Source organism: Pleurodeles waltl, chromosome 3_1 (genome assembly GCF_031143425.1).
Source record: "Pleurodeles waltl isolate 20211129_DDA chromosome 3_1, aPleWal1.hap1.20221129, whole genome shotgun sequence".
NCBI lineage: Eukaryota > Metazoa > Chordata > Amphibia > Caudata > Salamandridae > Pleurodeles > Pleurodeles waltl.
In genome coordinates this window covers 1,635,743,393-1,635,765,860 of record NC_090440.1, presented here as the reverse complement: position 1 = coordinate 1,635,765,860, position 22,468 = coordinate 1,635,743,393, and the positions used below count along the sequence as shown (strand labels likewise).

The following is a 22,468-nucleotide window of genomic DNA, read 5'->3' as shown; positions in this document are numbered from 1 at the left end:
GTGGCCCAAAGCATTAATTGCCACTGACCACATTTAGGTTTTATTAAAGTACTAGGCCCACTTGTTTTTTGGTAATTTCGTAACAGTGGTTGTTGCAAGCTGCCCAAGGTGATTATCTTGAACAAGGTGTGTATTTCTTTCATTGAGGGTGCTCTATCGTGGTGATGTTGGTTCTGTTTTCGCCACGTAAGGAGTGCAGTGAATTCCCACAGTGGCACTCACGTTAAGTTGTGTGTTTGCGGTTGTAGTTCAAAGTCATTTGTATTCTAATTTTTGGTAGAAGTAATCATGTCTGCTCCTGGATGGCAATATATAGTGTGAGGTACGTGTGGTGGATGTGCTGCTTGGTAATGTCTACAAAAAGGCAAATTAAGGGTGTGCCACTGGTCTGAAAGCACTCTGGTTTTGTTGTGGTTTTAATATCCTGGAAAACATTTTACTTGGACTTTTCCATAACAACCTTTGCTTCAATCAATCAATCAACCACCCAGACATTTGTAGAGCGTGACTTATCACCCACGGGGTGTCAAGATGCTGAAGGGGGATGTGGGTCAGTTGAAGAGCCAGGTCTTGAGGTCCTTCCTGAACTGAGCCAGCGAGGGTGACTGCCTGAGGTGAAGCGGCAGTGTGCTCCAGATCTGCACAGTGAGGTAGGAGAAGGATCTTCCTCCAGTTCTGTTCTTCCAGATCCTAGGAATGCTGGTGAGGGCCAGTTGAGCAGATTAGAGTTGCCTGGGGAGTGTGTAGAAGGAGAGGGGTGGTTGGGGTAGGCAGGTCTGATGATGTGAAGGGCCTTGCAAGCATGTGTCAGGAGTTTGAAAGTGATGCATTTGCTGATGGGGAGCCAGTGTAGGTCTCTCAGGTGGGCGGAGATGTGGCTGTGGCGGGGGATGTCCAGGATGTGTCTAGCCACGGTGTTCTGTATTCTCTGGAGTCTTGTTTGGAGTTTCTTGTTGATGCTGGCAGAGAGTGCGTTGCTGTAGTCAAGTTTACTTCTAACAAGTGCATGGGTGACTGTTCTTCTCGCATCAATGGGGATCCACTTGAAAATCTTCCAGAGCAGGCAGAGTGTGTGGAAGCACGAGGATGAGACGGAGTTGACTTGGCGGGCCATGGATAGCGAGGAGTCGAGAATGATGCCGAGGTTGCGTGCATGGTCGGTGGGAGATGGGGCAGTTCCAAGGGCAGTGGGCCACCAGCAGTCAACCCAAGCAGTGGGGCTCAGGATGAGGATCTCCGTCTTATCCGAGTTGAGCTTGAGGTAGCTGTCTTTCATCCAGTCAGTGACTGCCTTCCTTCCATTGTGAACGTTGCTATTGGCAGTCACTGCTTCATCAGTAAGGAAGAAAATTAGCTGCGTGTAGTCGGTGTATGAGACAATTTTGAGCCCATGATGTCTGACGATTTTGGTGAGGGGGTCATGTAGACAGTGAAGAGGATAGGACTCAGAGAGGAGCCCTGGGGTACTCTGCAGCTGGTTTCCATTGGTTTTGAGGTGAAAGTTGAGAGCCTGACTTTCTGGGTTCGGCCGATGAGGAAGAACCGGATCCACTCCAGGGTTTTGCCACAGATGCCAGCGTCGTGTAGTCTGGTATACAAGGTGGTGTGGGAGACAGTGTCGAAAGTGGCGGAGAGGTCGAGGACAATGAGGGCAGCTGTTTCACTGTGGTCCAGTAGGGTGTGGAAGTCATCCGTGGCTGGTAGGAGTGCAGTTTCAGTGTTGTGGTTGCTCCTAAATCCGGAACTGGAAGGATCTAGGATGTGGTTTGCCTCGATGAACTCTGTGAGCTGTGTGTTGATCACTTTTCCAATCATCTTGGCTGGAAATAGAAGCAGTGACATTGGTCTGTAGTTCTTAGGCTACATTGGGTCTGCAGAAGGCTTCTTTAGTAGTGGGTTTATCTCTGTGTGTTTCCATTCATCTGGGAAGGTGGCAGTTTTGATGGATTGGTTGATGGTAAGGCATAGTTCAGGTGTGATGGTGGCACCTGCTCGATTGAACATGTGGTGGGGGCATGGGTCAGTGGGTGCCCCAGAGTGGATGGTATGCATGAGCTTCTGGGTGACTTCTGGGGTGAGGAGGGTCATGTAGTCCAGGGTCGGCAGGGGGTTGGGGTGTGCGTGGTGGTGATGGTGTGCAAAGGGGGCAGGTCTTTGCTTGCAAATACTTCATAGATGTCCTGTAATTTTCAGTGGAAGAAGGTGGTGAGGTTGTCACAGAAGTCTTGGGAGGGGGGATGTCTGTGGTGTCCGTGCAGCGTTTTGCAAGTTCTTTGACTATGGTGAAGAATTCCTTGCTTTTGTGTGCACTGGTGTTGATGGACTCATGAATGGCTGATATTTGGCTGATATGATGAGATGGTGGTGCAATGTGTTGGCGTCTTTGAAGGTTTTGTAGTCTGTCTTGCTCGTACTGCTTCTCTACATTCTCTCGAGTAGTCTGCAGGGGCTCTTGGATTCTAGGAGATCGGGGGAGAACCATCTGGGTCTCCGGTGGTGTTGATTGCCAGCGGGTTTCCTTAGGGGGTAAAGTGTTGGTGCAGTTAGAGATCCATTGGTGGAGGTTGTGGGGTGAGGAGTTGGTGTCCGTGAAGTCTGGTGTTGCGGAGCGGTGGAAAGTGGTGGTGAGCTGGGCTTGGTCCAGTTTCTGGGGGGGTAGTGGGCATGGTGCCATTCGGTGGTCTTGGTGAAGGAGAAATGGACGCAGTGGTGGTCGGTCCAGTGGAGTCCAGAAGTGTGGGAGAAGAAGATGTGGTTTCCAGTGGAGAACATAGGGTCGAGGGGGACTCCTGCTGAGTGTGTGAGGAGGTTGACCAGTTGTTTGAGGCAGGGTCTGGGGGTCTGCAGATGAGGGTGCCACAGAGGGTGGTGTTTGGATTGATCTGAATTTGAAAGTGCAGGTGTATGGCGCTGGGGGATTGGACATCAATGCTGGTCATTAGGCGGAGTGAGTTTTTGTGGACGATGGTGATGCCTCATGGTCAGGTTGGCGGAATCTTTATGTATGGTCTTGTATCCATCAGGGATGGCAGTGGCGGTGTCCTGTGCTGAGGTAGTGGTAATCTGGGTCTCCATGAAGAAGACGACATTGGGGACGATGGAGTCGAGTAGAACCCATACTTATATCTTGTGTTTGACGAGGGAGCGAGTGTTGAGAAGTTTGCATCTGAGGTGTCTGGGTGTTCTAGAGGAGGGGGGGTTTGGTGTGCGATGGCAGGTGAAGGTGAAGTTGCATCAGCAGAACGGACTGTGAGTGTCCTTTGGCAAGGCATGGTGGCATGCGTGGAGCCCTGGTGTTGAGGGTGTGCAGGGTGCTGGCATCGTATTGATGGATGGTGTGGGAACCAGGGCCCGTGGAGCTAGGCACGGTCTGGGCGTGTGCTGGTGCAGCTGGGCTTGCTTTTGGTACGCCAGAGGTCAGTGAAGTCGATGCAGGTGTACTGTTATCCTCATGTTAATGTTCAGTATCAAGGACCCTGCCTCATGGTTTTACTTGGTTGCAACCGGTGGTGCTTGGATATTCTTTTGGTTGGGGAGTCAGTGATCTGTACACGTTACACATCTAGTGCCTTGCTTTGAAGTAGGTTTTACAAATTTGGAAGGATATTTTGGGAGAAACCACTGAGCTGTTTTTGTTTGCATCGTCTTCAAGCTCAATAACGGGCATATTTGTTATTCTTTCTGGACCATATATTCAAATGAATGATTTTTTAAATTGCTTTGCCAAAGTTTTGTGTAACATGTTGCCTTGATTAGTGATGTTAAATTAAAAAGGCCATACTCAAATTTTAGAGTAAATGTACATTTCTCTAGTTTTCTTGCTCATGCTAACTTTTCCTTTCCTATGTGCATTTCTGTTTTGAGCCTTTCCAATAGGTACTTTTTTGTTGCTTAAACGTTGTCTGGACAGGTGACAATAGTATCAAATGGTCTGGTAAGAATGGGGATGCCTGGGAACTGGAAGATAAATGCCTTAGTGAAAATCCTTTGCACTAGTGCATGAAGCTCCGGAGAAATGGTATTGTTGCACAGGACGTCAATGTAGATCTAACTGGCTGAATGTGTTAAAAGGGGTACACTGTTTCCACTGCCATGATCTTCTGGGAGCGTCAACAGGCTGTGACCAGTGGTGCTATTATTGCAAAGGGGCCAGTGGAGAACAAGAATATATTAAGCTGTCAGACCCTTCTTTTCCCAAATACTCTTTAATTCCCTACCCCAAAACAGGGATGGGCTGCAGCAGGAGAGGGTGGGCTACTTAAACGTTTTAGCTGGGTGTGAGTGAGGGTATAGTAAGGAAAATTGGTGCAAAAGAATGAAAACAGACTAAGGCCACACCTAGAGGGCCTTCCATCAATTTCATGTACAGCTCGAATTTTATCAAAAAGTACATTTATAGAGAAATGAGTCAACTGCATCCATGATGCTAAAAATAAGCAATTTACTGGAGAAGGCACATTTTCCATTGACCCTAAATAATCTTGAAGAAGACAAAAGGGCTCTTTAAAAACTGCCCCTGCCCCAAAACAATTGTTTTCCTCTCTGAATTGACACCAGAAAGCCATGAAAGCCTGGCAACAATCTGAGGTGAGGGGTCTTTACAAAATCCAAGAAAACCTGAGATACCCAATTAGCCTTCGAACCTCTGACCCCACTGCACAGATTCTTCAATTATCCTTTTGCCCAAAAGACTAGCAATATTCAGGAGGAGACAGAGTAAAAAGAGGAGGATCTATTAAGTATTCTGTGTTTCCCAATTTCAGTTGGGACTTCTGGTCAGTGCTTAATTTGTAAATAGAAAGGTGCCGGTGCTCAAAGCTCTACTCTTAAACACGCGGCTGCTGCAATTAAAAGTGTGATCACATAATACTGAGGCAGCGTAATCCTGAAGCCATCTCGGGCTTCTTCAATCCATTTACAGCCACTCCCCACCCCTTCAGCTCACCCTTGCAGCTTCCTGCTTTTCCCCTTTCGGACGCTTTTTCATTTTTCTCTTCCTCCGTCTTTTCCACGTGTCTTTTGCTCGCAGTAAATTCTTGAGACATAAAACTAAGCGCCGGCCCTCAGAAACAAGTGGCGGTGCTCCACACCAGAAACAACAAGCACAAATTAAGCACTGCTTCTGGTGTACATCAGTAGTTGCATCAGGGATCGGTTCAGCCCCAGACAATGGGTGGGCTGCAAGCCAGGGTGGCACAAATAGGGGGACTATAAGTGAGTGCAGCACGTGCAGCAATTGGCAAAACAAGAATTTGTCTGAATAGGCTTCTGAAACAAATCACCATAAAAATTATTTATTTAACTTAAATTGCCATAAAACATGCATACCTGTATTAAAACATCATTGCAGATACAACCATTAATAAAATAAAATTTCGTACATCGGTTAAAACCAGTTTTTGTTACAATGAATCTAAATACAGTACATCACAGAATTATGCAATGCAAACAGTTGAGGAGCAAAGGTAGAAAACCACCCTCACCATTTTTGTAGCCTCACTGCAACATGTGGATAATTACTATAGTAAAACAAACAAGTGTTGTTGGAATCTGCTGTAAGGAGAGAGGGCCTGTCTACACTGCCCAAAATGTAAGGACTTAAGTAAGAAATTAAATTATAAATCGTCTCCCAGGTATTTCATAAATCTGCAGAAAAAGATCGAGTGTAAAGTAAATTGAGTAGAACATGATCGCATGGGCAGGGCAAAAGCTCTTCTGCCCTATGTGCACCTTTCGGAAACCCAACTAGATAATGAGCAACAATGAGCCTAAAGAGAGTTAGGGAAAATCTATCTGAATCAACGCACTGTGTAGCTCTACAATACTTTGAAAGGGAATGACAAATAAATGCAGGGTGAACAAGACAGCAGAAGGTTTCAGAGGGACCAGGGGGGGAAGGGGAGAGTGTGTTTTCTCTGTTATCTCGTCTTATTTCAATTGTGCTTAGTTGGTGGATTGGAAGCAAATCTACCCAAATCTAACCAAGGGACCGTATACAGCTCAAGGAACTTGATTTCCCTTCTCATCCCCAGACTAGATACCAAAGTTTTTTAGACAGTCTGAGTCATGTGGCATGCTATCAACTGAAAGCTTACCTAATGCTTTATCAAGTCTTGTGGTGGTCGATCTACTCTAAAAATCTCGAGTCTCCTTCTCTTTTTCTTGGACAAAATGATTGATGGAGATGATGTAACTGGCATTTTAAAGCACAACCTAACCAAGACAGAATACTTGCTGTTTGTTAAGAATGACAAACCAGAAACAGTATAAACCTGGCTCCATCAAATTAACTTTGACAGCTTCAAACCCCTACTTTAGCTGAAAGTCGAGTCACCTGTTTTCTCCATAGACACCAACCTCACTCTAAAGGAACACATTGCCAAAAAACAGAGACAGCCCGGTATGGGCCCCCATTTCTAAAGAAAGTGAAACTGTTTCTTTCAGAAAGCGACTTCAGAATTGTTGTTAAGCCCTCGTACTCTAGATTTAGATGGTGGAAATACCCTGTCCGTGGCCTCCCAGTTTTCACACCAGCATCCCTTTAAGGCATCCAACACGCCACAGCACCTTTCATCCAGAACCTGCAGTGATAGGATCTCATCATCCCCATTCTGATGGTGCTCTGTTAGAAAACCTTTCTGCCTGCAACATCTTCAAAACCGTTTGCATCATTTAGAAACCATCACAACTAGCATCCCCACTTATCTTGCAGAGAAGCTGAACATCCATGCTAGTCTTGGCTCACCCAAAGCTAGATGACCACCAGACTGCAGACTAAAAAGTACAAAAAGAGAAAGCAAAGCAGCAGGTCTTATCCATCTATGCACCCAGGGTCTAGAACAACTTCTGTGCATCCATCAGGATTGTCCCAACGCTACTCCAATTTTCAAAGAGTTGAAGGCGCATCTCTTTAAAGAACACTATACGACAATGTATTAATTGTCAGACAGCTACCACTGTTATCACTCATTGACATGTCATTGACTCTGAACTGCACTCCAATGCCTTTTGGCCAGGTTCACCCTATAGAAACACCACATTCATACATAAATACATTCATAAACATTCCTCACCTTGTTACTAATCCCAAGTCTATTTCTTTGGGTCTGATTGTACACCAACATGCCTTTCGTGTGAGTCCCACATCTCCGATGAACCTGCTAGAGATGGATCTGTTGTGTAAGCTTTACTTGTGTGAATATTGTACTATTAATGGTGTTCAAAATGAGAATGAAAATATCCCTTTGTGTGTGTTAAGTGAACGTGAATGTTCTTAATGATGATGAGGAGTCACCCGAGAATGTTTCACATTCAACACAAGCCCCTTCATCTTTTTGGTCACAACACGTAGTGACTTAGGCTGTATTTTGACTGCAGACCCTTGTCGAATCCAATGAAGAAACCTCTCCATATACCACAATAACCTTATGCCCTGAGGGGGAAGCAGGAATCTTGCCCAGGTGTTACTGCTCTGTTAAAAACAGGTTTTGATCCCCATAGTTAGAAACCTTAATACCCCTATTTTACCCTTTGAGAAGCCTTGTGAACAAACATATCATTTGTACGAAATGTCTGCACTATTATTACTGTTGTATTACCAAGTTTTACCTGACAAACCCAGCTAGTAATCTGTCACGTATCCTGTCTGATGGGTTACTGTTGTCTATTTGTGCTCTACTTTCTTCTTCATTCTTATAGACACAAAACATCTTTGCCTTTTCAAGTTCTCCTTTAGCAGCTATTAAATGATTTGGATTTATCACCCACATGGTTATACAAAGTAACTCAGCATCAGGTCTCAAGCTCTTAAGAAATATTTAGACACCCTGGTTATCCAATGTGGTTCTACCCTGCTTCAATATGCCACTGAATTGTTGGTTGTTTCTGTTTCCCTAAATCAGTACAAACACGACACCCTATATCTGCTCAGTGAATTGCTAATCAAGGGCACAAAGCCTCTAGAAAGACACTGATGTTGTGTTTAACCCATGTTTGATATATAGGTCAGAAAACATCTCTCACAGAACAAGACACCTGTTTGCCCATCACTTCAAACCTACCCCTAAGCAACCCCAGCCTGTCACAGTCTAGCAGATACACACTCTTATGGGAAAGACTGGTTATTGTCAGCAATGGATTTTAGACTATGCTAATTTTGGTAAACTGCCCAAACCTTTGCCCTGGTCCATGGATGCTGAGCAAGCCTTTGTGACAAAAAGAAACTGACAGCTATTATTTCTCTGCTATTGTGAAGGTACGGCTGACTCTATGTTCGTGTTCTATATATACAGCGGCGTACCCTGATGAAGTCTATGTAAGTATTGTTCTTAGGTCACCTCTCATTTTCACTGTTCTCATGTGCTGGCAGAACCATTTTACACCCCTAAAACACAGCACTTTTCAATGTCATGATTGTCTTTGCATGAAACATTGTTGCTCTTTGTCTCTCAAATGACCTTAGTAAGATGCTCTATGCTGAATTTAGTGTTATTGCTTCCCACTTCTATTGAAGGGGACCCCAATGATTACCTCCTTACTAATGCCCATCTCATGAAGACCTGCACTGATCTTACTGACGTACGTCCGACTAACTGTGAGACCTTATGGCATGTTGATAGCACTCGTCTCAAAAACGAAGAAGGAAATGTGGTTGCTGGATATGCTGCCTGCTCAGTTTATGAAATGTAGATGTTTACTGCAAGTGCATTATTCCCAGTTAACTGAACTGATTGTTTTTATCTGCACTTGTATTTTGGTCACTCGTACAAAAAAGCAGAAAAGCACAACTACCTTAAATGATTTAATGTATGCCCACAAGTTTGGCATTTTTTGAATGCAGTAGGGTTCTGCACTTATGCAGGTATTCCCATTAAAATGGAACCTAAGTAAAAGAGTTGCATGATGCTCCTCAATTACCAAAGAAAGTGGTGATTCTTAAGTGTATTACCCACCAATTTACTTAAGGTGAAGTGTCTGAGAGTTATGCTTTAGCTGACAGCACTGCTAAAAATGCAGCTTTGTCACCCACGATGTGCGCTGTATGGGTCCGAGACTGTTGTTCTCCTCATGCCCAACCTACGTTACCTTGCAGGCTTACAGAAGCAGGCACACAAAAGGGAAGAGATGGCTTGGGCAAGGTATGGATGTCAAAGACATCCATATGGGTTTTGGTGAGACAATGATACTAAAATGGTTGCTTCTGTTACCTTATTTGGCCCGTTAATATCTATTGAGATGATATAGGTGCTGTAGGCACCCACTGGTTTGAAACTAACTTTTCCTCCACAGCTCAACAGGACTGCCTCATGTGTGCTGCTCTTCAAGCTTACAGTGTTAGAAAGGTTACTAAAACTAAGCTAGCTGAACATCCAGCCACCTGAGACCTATATATATATATATATAAAAAAATATATATATAGTGATTGCATTCAAATGCCCGATGCTGCTCTTTTGTCTTTTCGTCTTTGTCTTAGCATGGTCTATATGTGTTTTGGTCAATAGAAAGTAGAAACATTTATTGGGACATTAAAAAATAAAATATCTATATTAGGGGAAGAGACATCACTTAAATGGCCTGTTGCTCTACCCTTATCCCCATTGTTGATGAGAGACATTCCTAATCAAAAGACTAAGTTGAGGCCATATGAAATAATCCTAGATAGAGCAATAACTTTCCTTTTTTTCCAGTATGACTTGATTTGCACCTGTCTGATGGTGTGACATTAGAATACTGCAAACGACTAATTCCCTGCATTAACAGATTCTGCTCTTAGGCTTCAGCTTCACTGCCCATCATGGGACAGAAGATTCTGTCTATCATGATCAGCGGCCCAGTGACTGGATCTATGTCAAGATTAACCAGCAAAATATATCACTTCAAGTACCGCTGTAAAGACTGTCCCAATCACTGCTCAACATCAACACTGCAGTCAAGTGCCGAGTTTTGCCCCCACTGAATCCACACATCATACTGCAAGTAAATCACAGAGCCAAAACTTTTTGGACAAAATTGAACTCTTGTCCTCACAGATGCACCATAAGAATGCCAAAAAAGGCGCAGTCCCTTCTCCTGTTCACTGCTGTGCCTCCGAATCCAGTAGTGGGGAGCCTCCCAGCTACCAAAATCATCAGTAGGTCTGATTAGCCCCCTTTGTAGCAATGTATTTAGTAGGTACATCATTTGACTGTGTCAGAAGGGGACACCAATAGACTGGAAGACGACAACCGCATGCAACCACTTCCCTCTGCAGAAACCAAATTTCAACACAAAAAGAAAATACTTTCCTGCAGATCCTGAATCAATATAAACAGGACCTAAATCTTTCTTCACACTGACTGTGCACCCAAATGCTTACTGACTCCAATGGGGGTGTGTCTATGCTTCTGATTCCTTTCGATTTGAAGGAGTGATGGTCTGATCTACATTTGTATGGGCACTTTATTCCTAAATGAGATAATTAAACCTCAGACAACATATACCAGAAGCATATTTGGTCCTATAGGGTACGAGACAGGGATGTCCTCTGTCTCTAATTCTCTTTGGCCTTGCTCTTGAGCCCTTTGCTTGTAAGATAAGAAACCTGGGACAAGGATTTGGTCTACGACTCAGTGGTCATAAACACGTCATATCCCTGCATGCAGGCGATATTCTCACATGTGTGTGAGATTTACCAGTGAACATAACTCCCATTGCTGAGGTGCTGTGGGAGTTTGGTGCTATTTTGGGATTAAGGGTCAATTATAGCAAATCCTTGATCTTCCCCCTTAGAAAGAACGATAATGCCAGAGTTGTACATCCGCCTGAACAAGGACAGTTTGGCCTGGGCACCTACTTCTTTTAAACACCTTGCTATTCACTTATGCCATGAGCCCACAGATATTTTGGAAGAGGACTTGGGCATGATGATGATACCCTTGCACTCGCAGTGCCAGTTTTGAACTACCCTTCCTAAGCCTATGGCTGAGAGAATCACCCCATACCATGTTTTTTCAAAAACGTGACCCCTATTTGATGGGACTTGTGTTATATGGTTCTTACAAGGTTAGTAGGACTGTGTATATAACAACAAGAACTTCAGAATATATAGACTTAGTCTACCTATATGATCGGTATTTGTTGATTTGTTTCAGTTAGCTCACAGTGCCACATCCAGACCACAAAACTAACCAGGGAAATAGATGTTATCAGCAACCTCGAACATGACACTCTGATTCCCAAGGAAACTGTGGAAACAGATTTACGCTTTTGTCTGGTCACTCTTGCATGCCAAAGGTACACACAAGAAAGATACAAAAATGCATTTTCAAAGCATTTATTGAAATGATCATATTCTTGCATAAAAAACATGAGCTGCGGTTATTGGAAACATGAGACATATTACTGTAGTCAACACTCCTAGAATGGTAAACAATATGAATGATTCAACCATGTTAATTGTTAGTAATGTTGGCTTACTCCTAGCTGTATATATTATTATACTAAAGGGAGCATAGTGAGAGTACCATTCTGCCAGATGAGTTGGAATAGTCCAACCCAATACCTTGGTCTTAAATGTCGGGAAGCCTGTCTCAGTGTACAGGTTATCTTCCTTAGCAGGATGGTTCTATGGTCAGCTGGTGTGACATGCCCCTCTCAACAAGTGTAAAAAGAAAAGATGATGGACAGAAAGCTGAACAAATCAAACATTCACCCCTGTCACAAATCTGGGTTTTAATTCACCGTTTTTTGCTCACCACACCACCCCAGTTTGGACCCAGCCATATGCAAATCAGACTTGACCCTGCTCCCCATGGGAACAGTCTAGCCCAGACTAGCTAGGCCAGGTCCTCCCTGGACAGGAAACAAGCATACTGGGAGCTGTTTCAGGGTATCACCCCTCATCAGCCATGCTAGCTTGAATCCAGTGGCATAGTGAGCACAGGACCCACGTCTGGGAAGACCCTTCCCACTTATGGCGACAAAAGCAAAAAGAACAGGTGATGGACTGAATGCTGAATAACTCAAACAATCACCCTGTCACATATCAGGGTTTAATCCATAGTATTACCCACCCCAGTTTGGACCCAGCCATATGCAAATCAAACTTGACCCTGCTCCCCAGAGGTCCCAGGATGCTTGTTTCCGGTCCAGGGAGGACCTGGCCTGGCAATTTGGACTGGATAGTCCCATGAGTAGCAGGGTCAAGACTGATTTGCATATGGGGTGGGGTTTTCAGACTGGGGTGGTGAGCAAAATAAATGATGGATTAAACCCAAATCTGTGACTAGAGGTGAAAGTTTGATTTGGTCAGCATTCGACCCCTCATCTCGTCTCCTTGCTCCCCTCAACACGTGTGCAGAACAGCCACTTTGGTTTCTCTAAAAAAATGTGGTTTGTCTCCTAACAAGCACAGAAAAGAAAAACAAAGCCATTGTGTACTGATGGTATGTCCCTTGAGCGGATGTGCAGACTACAGCGCAACAATGCCTACTAAGAATAAAATGTGCAAGCAGCATATTCTTGTGTTAGTGGAAACTATGTGAAAATTCACCATTAGAAAAAGATGTCAAGCTAAAATCATGAATCTACAATGGAGACCTACCCGAGTCATGGAACACTGGTGTAGGGCGGGGGAAAGGTACAGGTGCACTACATAAGATGAATTTGCCACTCTCGGGTGGGGGCATGGTAGCCCCTGACTTTTTACATTACTACCTTGCGGCACAACTCCAGTGGGTGGCATACAATCTTACAGGGTAACATGATGAGGTGACAGAAATATTCCCAGCTCAAATATGCAGGGGTGATCTACATAGCACTCTATTTTCCAGAGTTTGCTTGTACTGGACGATGCTTGCTTCTGTTATCTTCTCTTATGTTGTCCGATCATGCCCCCAATCTCCACTTCTCCAGCTTCTGGGTATCCCTCTAGGACAGGGTACCTTAACATATAGAATGGTGATACTGTGGCACTCTGCAGGTATCACCATCCTGGGTGATTGATTCTCTAACAGGAAAGTTGTTGTTCTTTCAGGAACTATGTGCCAGGTATGAGCTTCATGGTGGCTCCTTTTTGCTTTATGGCACAGTTCATCGAGCGCATACCCAAACCTGGAATATAGTAGACAGAGAACCAGATACGCACCCACAATTCCATACACTACATAACATTGGGCATGGCTGATGCCTTGTCACATTGCTTTATAAAACATTCCAATGGGACCCCTCCACTATGTTAGCTCTCCAAAGGCGTTGATGGGAAGCATCTCTGGGACTGGGGCTTAGCAACTCAGAATGGTCGAGATAGCTCGATTACCACCACAAATCCCGCTGGAATGCTTGATTTCAGTGCATAAAGTTTCACATCCTCAATAGAGCCTACTGGAGCCATTCCAGATTGCACTCAGTCTATCCTGCAGTGGCAGATGTCTGTCTGTGATGCAGAGCATCTCCAGCAGGCTTCCTGCACAAGACGTGGTTGTTCTCAGTGGTGCAAACATACTGCCAAAAGGTACTACAGAGCATCTCGCAGGCCACTGAGAGAACCAAACGCTCATTGCTAGGTACGTTTCTTAGATCCAAAAATAAGAAGGCCACCATGGGATTTACAGATTTAGATATCCTTATAGCTAAACAAACTGGTACAATGAAGTGGAAGTCCATGTACCCTCTTGAGCTGTTACAGCGGAGAAAGGAAGATACAGTGGGCAAACATGGAGCTTACAGTGTTAGAAAGGGTACTAAGTGGGCAAACATGGAGAGTGCTACCATCCACAGGAAAGATAAGAGAGCTCTACACAACTATCCATTGGTAGAGTTTCAGGACACAATCGTACATGATTTTACAGTGCACACCAAAAAGTATACTAGACCATGGTGTGGTCTCGGGCCCACCAGCTTATGATACTGCATCATGCCCAAAAGACTTTTCATCCTAGCTCTGGGGTAGGGATGTCCTTCTCCCACCTTTTATGGCACTGCTTGTTGCATCTTCCTCAGCTTGATCTGGTAACTCCCTATAGATACATTGTTTCCTGAAGGTCTGATTAACAGCACAATTAAAAGAGGACAGGGTAATGACCTCCTACTATACCCCGTAGTGATAATGTATGGTGCGTTTAGATGGTTTATTAAGGTTTGTTTTGCACTTTTCTACGTCTGTCCAATTATCAGGGCTCATAGTGAAATAATTATCGTGCAACTAGCTATCACAACTTGGTACATCCCAGTTAATAGAGTGTGATAGATATGTCGACTAACGAAGTATGTACACCATCACTTTTGTGTCTTGTTCCCTTTGTAAAATAAATACAAATATATTGTAGCAACAAATGTGATAATTACACTTCACACGTTACCCTTGAAGGCTTCACTGAGACTTTTCCAAATCAAAACCATTTAATGTAAGGGTGCCACGGACTAGTTTCCGAAAAGGAAATGGCAGCTTTTTCCTGGGTACAGTAAGTGTAATGTGATCATTCCTAAATAAACTACCTTAGCCACTTTCCCAATATTTACACCAGTTGAGATACTGAGACTATATTCCCATCTGTTATACTGCACAGTCAGAGTGATGTCTGATCAAACTGGAAAGTGCAAGGTTTGTGGCAACCAAGCCTATCTGTGGCTACCTAAAGACTGGCCCTGATCTTGCTAACTTGGATATGCAGTGCAGTCATTAGACATTTTGTCATGATTGTTTTTTAACATCTATGTATTACATTATGGAATGGGTTTATTAATGCAGGGGGCTTGAAGGCTTGCTGGGGTGCTAGAGAATGCGGTTAATGGTCATGAGTTAATAAATAATCAATTAATAGCACAAAGAACTGTGATTTTGCAGAACTCTATGACTCTTGATTTTGTCCTGGCTTCTAAGGGTGACCTTTCTGCTATTACTGGTTTTGAATGTAGCACTTGTATACGCGATGCTTCTGTGGAACTAACAAAGTGAAAGTGTTTAGAACGTACAGACACTTGATAATGGATCTGAATGGACCTCTGGTCCTGCGAAAAAAGTATCTTTGGAGGGTGGGAAATAATAACTTAATATTGTACTGATCATTTTTATTGTTCTTCTGATGATTTACATTCTGATCTAATAACTTTGACTTTTCGCAACAGTTTGTGTTGTCACAGTGGGCATACAATACAGTTAAAATATTCCCTTTTTTTGGTATCCTAGAATTTCAATCAAATGCTACCTCTCAAGAACGAGAAGCATATTTCTAATGCGACCTTCCAATACTTCGTATGTACATAATTCTGTGACTGCCAACAGTAACAAATAACCAGAGTAAAATGAAAAATGTAATTATGGAGCAAAATAGTCGTCTGACAAGAATGCATATTTGATTCACTTTTTTGGAAAAATACATACACACTTTTTTCAGTCATTCGAGTTCAGTACAGCAAGCAAATTATAGCAGTGACTAACCAAGATATGATCCTTGTGCTCACAAACACACACACTTCTTTAACCTACAGGCAGTTAAAAACAGGGGATGCCATTATAGGATTGTGAAATAGTACATATGACGCATGAGGTTTACATTTGAGAAACATAACATAAAGAATAGTTTTTAGAACTGCATACCAAACCCCTCATTCATTTTTGTATGGATTACAGTAGATTTATCACATTTCCTGAGATATTGCAGTTCTGGGCCGACTAAAGAATAATATTAAAACTTTAAGTATTTATTTATGTAGATTCTCTTCATGATGGCCAACAGTGTATCTTCTCAGGGTGAACAAACCTGGAATACTGGTAGCTAAAATTTTGACAAGACCTTTAGAAAGTACCTGTTTTTGTTAACGGGCTGGAGAACAGCTGCTGAAGAAGTTTGTTCTCTGATGTTCTCAGAACCACAACAATATCAGCAGGAAGTGTATCTCTGTTCTTCTCAAGGAATCCATAGGCATCATACAAAACCTAATATCAAAACATCATATGTTAAGAACATGAATTCAGTACATTTTGAGAGTGCAGACATAGTTCTGTAAATCTAAGTAAATAGGTGCCTTTATGTGATTAAACAGGGAAATTATACTTACTGTAATAAGTCTTTCCAGTATACCTCCCTAAAAACAGTTCCAGAGTTTCTCACTAATGGTGCATCAGTGTGCCACTTTGTTTAAATCTTTTTAAACCCACACTTCACTGCTTCATTTGTCTCCAACAAATCAATCAGTGAGTGTCCCACTCCAGGTACAGCAGTGCCACAAGCAGTGGAACTATAGCGGCTGTTCCACCTGGGAGTAGGAATAAAGGGCTCAAAAGGGGAGGCTGCAAACCAGTTAGTGCTTTATGTACCTTTGAGGGAGCCGACTCATAAAACAATTTATAAGCACAGGAAGTAGTAATACAGAAATACTCTCTTAGGCACTATGGCATACCTTTGTGAATCAGTCCAGGAACATCCAACTCCCATATAGTAAAAGTGCAAAAAGGACCAATTCCTTCTTAAACGTTTAGAGACCAATTCACAACGTCATGTACGAGTACAGAGAAGAGTACTACCGAAGTTCTTCTGTACGTACTCCAAAATGCCCTTGGGTATAGGCCCCTGAATGCTTTGCGACCAGCTCTTCATTTTGTAATGATCCTGATTTACTTATCAACCGCATTAAAAAATGCACTTTTGCAGGAGAGTTCGAAACCTAATGCCTCATTAATTTGAACAAGACAATCCCCTGTGGTTGCCTGCAAGTGCATCAGTGGACGCTTCGAGGGACGGAGATCCTTCAAAAATTAGTCAATTGAGGCCAAAGGTATTTTTTTTAAAGATGTTTTTTATTGAGTCAAATACAAGAACATTAACTTAACATTGCAAGGACAGAGATATGCAGTTGTGAATATATATGTATAAGGAATATTGTACTTGTAAATGCATATTTAAACATGTACATGAATTAGGCATATACAGCAATATAGTATCAAAGACTCCAAGTTTGAATAAAGAAAGAAGAAAGAAAGAGGGAGAGGGAGAAGAGCTTTAGGAATAGAAAAGGGAATCAAGTGATAGCCATGTGGAGAGAGAGGCAACAGGCATTAGTTACAGCGAATGTAAGATGAAATAAGTATATATAAGAAGAAAAACAGGAAATATATTGACATTTTTTAAAAAGGAGGAGAAAAATCCATTTCCTTCGCAGTGCGTGAGAGATAGTTACTTAATGGCAACCATAGCTGATGACGTTTGAAGAAAGTTCCTGTTGAATCAAGCTTGTAGCTTTCAAGTCTATGATGATAACATACAGAATTCCACCACTGTCTGAGAGTAATGTTCTCCGAAGATTTCCAGTTAGAAGTAATAATAGAGATTGCAATAGAAGGCAAAAGGTCCACCAATTTTCCAAGAGGCCTGAATGAACTCCAGATATCGTGTACGCCTCCCAAAAACAGTAATTCATATGACATTGGTAAGGAGATCTGAGCTATTGCTGAAATGCTAGACCATATTGAGGACCAAAAAGTAGATAGGGATGGACAGGAAAAAAACATGTGAAAGTCAGTACCCTGATGAGTGTGGCAGCGCCAACAATTGTCATTTTGTGCAAGTTTGAATTTGTAAAGGCGTACAGGAGTGTAGAAAAGTCTATTATTAAAAAAATATAGGGTCTGTGTGAGGCTTGCAGTGCGTGCAGTGGAAAGTATCTTATACCATATTCTATCCCATAAAGAAGTTGGCCAAACAACACCAAGATCTGATTCCCACAATGTCTCAATAGGTGATTTGAGTCTAGGTGAAACAGACGTTCTTAAAAGTTTATAAATTCCAGCTGCCATAGGATAATTAGAAGTTACAATCGGGTGTGGAGATGATGCAAGAGAAGAATGATTATGATGTATAAGTTTATTGAGGGCCTCTTGGACTAGAGTAGAAAGAATGATATATTGGGATTTCATGCGAATAGGGAGATTATAAATTGCTGAGAGAGTAGTAAAAGGGATGATAGAGTCTTTATGATATAATTGGGAAATGAGAAGAATACCTTTAGTCATCCAAGCCTTCTTGTTTCCTAAGCGAACTATTGTGCCAAATAGGACTGTTAAAGGATTGATTAATGGGGGTAAGATGCGAAATAAAAAAAGGTTTCAGTAAGTTGACTGAATGGGAGATAGTGCTGGGCAACCAGAATTTTGGGGGGTTAGACATAAATATAATGTGTTTATGGGAAAAGGGAGAAATAAATGTTTCTTCCAAAGAGAACCATAGCTTTTTAGGGGCATCATTGAGTGTAGATAAATAGGGATGTATTTGCTTAATGCCAAAAGATTTGTGATAAGTTATAAAGTCAGGGAAATTAACTCCACCTTGTACTTTAGGAAGTTTTAATTTCGAGAGAGAGATTCGGGATTGTTTACCGTTCCACAGGAACTTGGATAGAATTTTATCAATTGAACTAAAAAATAGTTTAGGTATCTTAATAGGAAGCATCATAAGGAAGAAGTTAATGATAGGGAGAAGCATCATCTTAATGGTGTCCAAGTGGCCCCACCACGTGAGATATAACGGAGACCATTTCTGTGTGAGATCTACAAGCTTTGCCGATAGGATTTCTAAATTAGTCCTTAATGTATCCTTGAGAATAGTGCAGTACCATACCCCCAGGCATTTAATCTTAGAAGAATTCCAAGATAATCCTGCATCAAGGAATACAGAGCCAGTGCAATGAGCATTAAGTGGTAAGACCACTGTTTTGTCTATATTAAGTTTATAGCCAGATACATCAGAATGTAAATTGAGCTCATGCAGAAATGCAGGAAGAGAAGTGTCAGGGTGAGACATGAACAAAAGAATATCATCAGCAAATGCCATAAATTTGATGTGTGCATTATTAATTAGAAACCCCGTAAATTGTTCAGACGTTTTTAATTGGTATAGAAAAGGTTCGAGAGCCAAAATAAATAGTAAAGAGATAATGGGCATCCCTGACGAGTACCCCTTTTAACAGGGAAAAAAGGAGATCGGATACCGTTTGTTATAACCGAGGAACATGGTGAGGAATAAAGAATGGATATAAAATGTCGGAATTTAGTACCTAGTCCATGCCATTCCAATGCTTTCGACAAGAAACCCCAGTAGACCCTATCAAAGGCCTTTTCTGCATCCAATGATAAAGCTGCCAGAGGAATCTTAAGTTTAGATTCCTTTTTAATAATATTTTAAAAAGTACGGGAATTATCTGCTACATTTCTATTAGGGATAAAACCAGATTGATGAGAATCAATAAGGTCAGGTATATATGGGAGAAAACGGAGAGCTAAAACTTTGGCATAGAGTTTACAATCAGTATTAATTAAAGATATGGGTCTATAATTTTTACAGTCAGTCGCATCCCGATCTTTTTTGGGAATAAGACAAATCATGGCCTCCGTAAATGAGCCAGATGCAGAACCTGACATTATAATATGATTAAGTAATGGAAAGAGTTTGGGGAAAAGAGACTTAGCAAACTGAATAAAGAATTCTACTGTGAAGCCATCTGGGCCTGGAGCCTTACCCTTGGGGAGAGATTGTAAAGCTGTATATAGTTCGGTAAGTTGTAGGGGTTGGTCTAAAGATGAGAGGTCAATCTGCAATGGGTCCCTTGGTTTGAGATTAGAGAAATATTGGTTGAGAGATTCAACTGTTGGTATGTGTTCTGAAGTGTACAGGTCCTTATAGTAAGAAGCGAAACACAATGCTATATCTTTATCTCTAAAGTGTTTAACACCATTGTTATCTGTGATAGATTTAATAGTTGTTTTTTCTTTTCTTTGTTTCAAATATCGAGCTAGAAGAGAATCAGCTTTATTGTTACCACCATAATATCTGACATTTATTTTCAGGAGGGTGCCGCATGCTTGTTCATTGGTATATTGGTTAAACTCCATTTTAGCTGAGACTAGTGCTTCAAGATGTGATTTACTAGTTTTGTGAGTATAGTATTCATGTTCTAGGGACTTTATATTTTCAAGGATGGAAGTCGATTTTTGTTGAGCAGACTTTTTTTTTTGAGTGAGCGTAACTTATGATGAAACCCCTAGAGGCTGTTTTGAATGCATCCCACACAAAATGAAATGATAGTTGATCACTATCGTTGATGTGAAAGTATTCTTCTATAAACTTACTGTAGGAAGCGATAAAAGTAGCATCTGAAAGTAGAGAGTTATTAAACCTCCATGAAGATGTTTTAGAACCATTAAGAAAAAGATCAAGGTCATTAATCACAGGTGCGTGATCTGAGATCAAAATAGCACTGATTTCAGAGTTGACCATATGTTGCAATAAACCTTTACTCAGAAAGATATAATCAAGCCTGGAATGGGAATGGTGGGTAGGAGAATAAAAAGAGTATTCCAAGAGGTCGGGATTGCATAGTCTCCAGGAATCAGAGAGAGAATGGTGTAAAATAAAGTTTTTAAAAGCTTTGTGGGAGGCATGTGGAATGAAACGTGACGTGGAACGTCTGTCCGAAAATGGATCGAGAATTTGGTTGCAGTCACCACCTATTAGTAAATTGTTTGAGGAATGTTCAGAGACAATATGTGAAAGATTCTTCCAAAAAGTTGGATCTGGATGTGTGGGGCCGTATATATTAAGGATAGTAAGAGAAATATTGTCAATTGTAAATGTAACAAGTACCCAGCGACCTTCTGAATCTTGATGCTGTGAAATTATGGTAGGTTTGAGAGATTTATGACAGAGTATAATTACCCCATTTTTGTTTGTGATGGAAGGGGAGTAGAAAATGTCCCCCACCCATTGTTTTTTAAGCTTAATTGCCTCAGAGTCGTTGAGGTGAGTCTCTTGCAACAAAGCAATGTGGCATTTCAAACGAGCTAGGTGAGATAAGACACACTGACGTTTAATGGGGTGTTTAAGCCCCTTAACATTCCAAGTAACAGTTCTAAGTTGCATAACAAGTAGTATTAATAAACAACTGCTGTAACAATGAAAAAACTAGGCATATCAATTTTGCAAAAGCAAAGAAATGAGGAAGAAACAAGATAGTAAAGAAAAAGAAAAGGAGGAAGATGACCTCCAGAAGTTGTATATACATGGATGTGGCAATACAGGGACTAAAGTCCACAAAAGCTACAAAAAAACAAGATAGAAAGTGAATACCCCGAAAGGTAGAGGGACAGCGGAAAACCTGAAAAGACAGGCAAGAGTGGCTTAAGCACAAGAAAAGTGATATTAGATATTAAAACATATAAAGGCGAGTTTCATGGAAGAAAAAAAAAACATACAAACGAAAAATGCACCATTCAGGAGACCAAATAACGTAATAACTACAGTAAAGGACTGTGACATGAAAAACAATAAAAATCAAAGCTTAACAGTGGAACGTGTAGGAGAACAGTTTGGATGGTGAGAAAGAGATACGGTTGGGAAAGGAACATGAGGATTGCACAAAGAACACTATCTAAAAAAAATAAAATATATATATATATATATATATATATATATATATACATATATATATATATATATATATATATATATATATATATATATATATATAAGAAAATAAGAAGATGCAGAGATGGAAAACCATGGATATAAATATTAAACATAACCATTACTATAAAACTGTCCAGAAATTAAAAAAAAGAAGGACATTAAAGACAAATTCAATTATATCTTCAAGTAATTGCAGATGTTCCTAGTTCCATTGCTTCTGTTTTGTGTTGGTTAATAAACGTTTGTAGTGCTGAAGGTTCCTCAAACGAGTAAGATTTGTCCTTGAATGTAATTTTGAAAAGGCATGGGTGAAGAAGACCATATCGAATATTCAAGGATTTGAGTTGTGGACGTAAGTCCAAAAACTGTTTGCGACGTGCAGCTGTAGCAAGAGAGAAGTCTTGTGTGAAAAATACTTTATGACCTGACCACAGCAAAGAGCCCATCTTTTTGGCTTCCGAGAGTATTTGCATCAAGTCAGTAAATTGGAGAAAGAGAATAATAATTCCTCTAGGATGTGCACGAGGGCCAGTTGACGTCTGTGGACCTAAACGATGTGCCCGTTGGATAGAGAGGGGAGAAGTAGGAGGCAAGCGAAGAATTGAAGGTATTGCTTTTTCAAGGAATGCAATCATGTTAGAGCCTTCAGAACCTTCTGGAATCCCAAAAAGGCGAAGATTATTTCTCCTATTTCTGTTTTCTAAGCTTTCAGTAACCCTTTTAAGTTGAGCTATGTCTTTAGAGATCTGAGGATTGACAGTGTTACAATCTTCAAGGCTACTGACTCTCTGTTCCAAAGTACAAATTCGTTGTTCGTGTTGGGACCATTGCTCCTCAATACGTTGCAAAGAGGCATTAGTGTCCATCATAAAGGGCTTTAGTGCACACAATTCCTCCATGACATCATCTAGAGTAAGATGTGTAGGTGATTTTGAGGGAGAATATAGGTCTTTTTTTGGGCGCTTGACAGAGGAGGTGTTAGATGTTTTTTTCGCAACTGCACCAGCAGCATGAGATGAAGAGGTGCCATCCT

General features: G+C 41.6%; 1 protein-coding gene across 1 annotated transcript in view; it reads right to left on the bottom strand.

Moving 5' to 3' along the window:
* The window catches only part of MYO3B (myosin IIIB), a 1,099,693-nt gene that overhangs the window by 740,235 nt on the left and 336,990 nt on the right, over positions 1 to 22,468 (bottom strand). Inside the window, exon 15 of the mRNA XM_069221545.1 lies at positions 15,785 to 15,914. Within this exon, the coding sequence (XP_069077646.1) occupies positions 15,785 to 15,914 (130 nt within the window). The remainder of the gene's footprint in view (positions 1 to 15,784; positions 15,915 to 22,468) is intronic.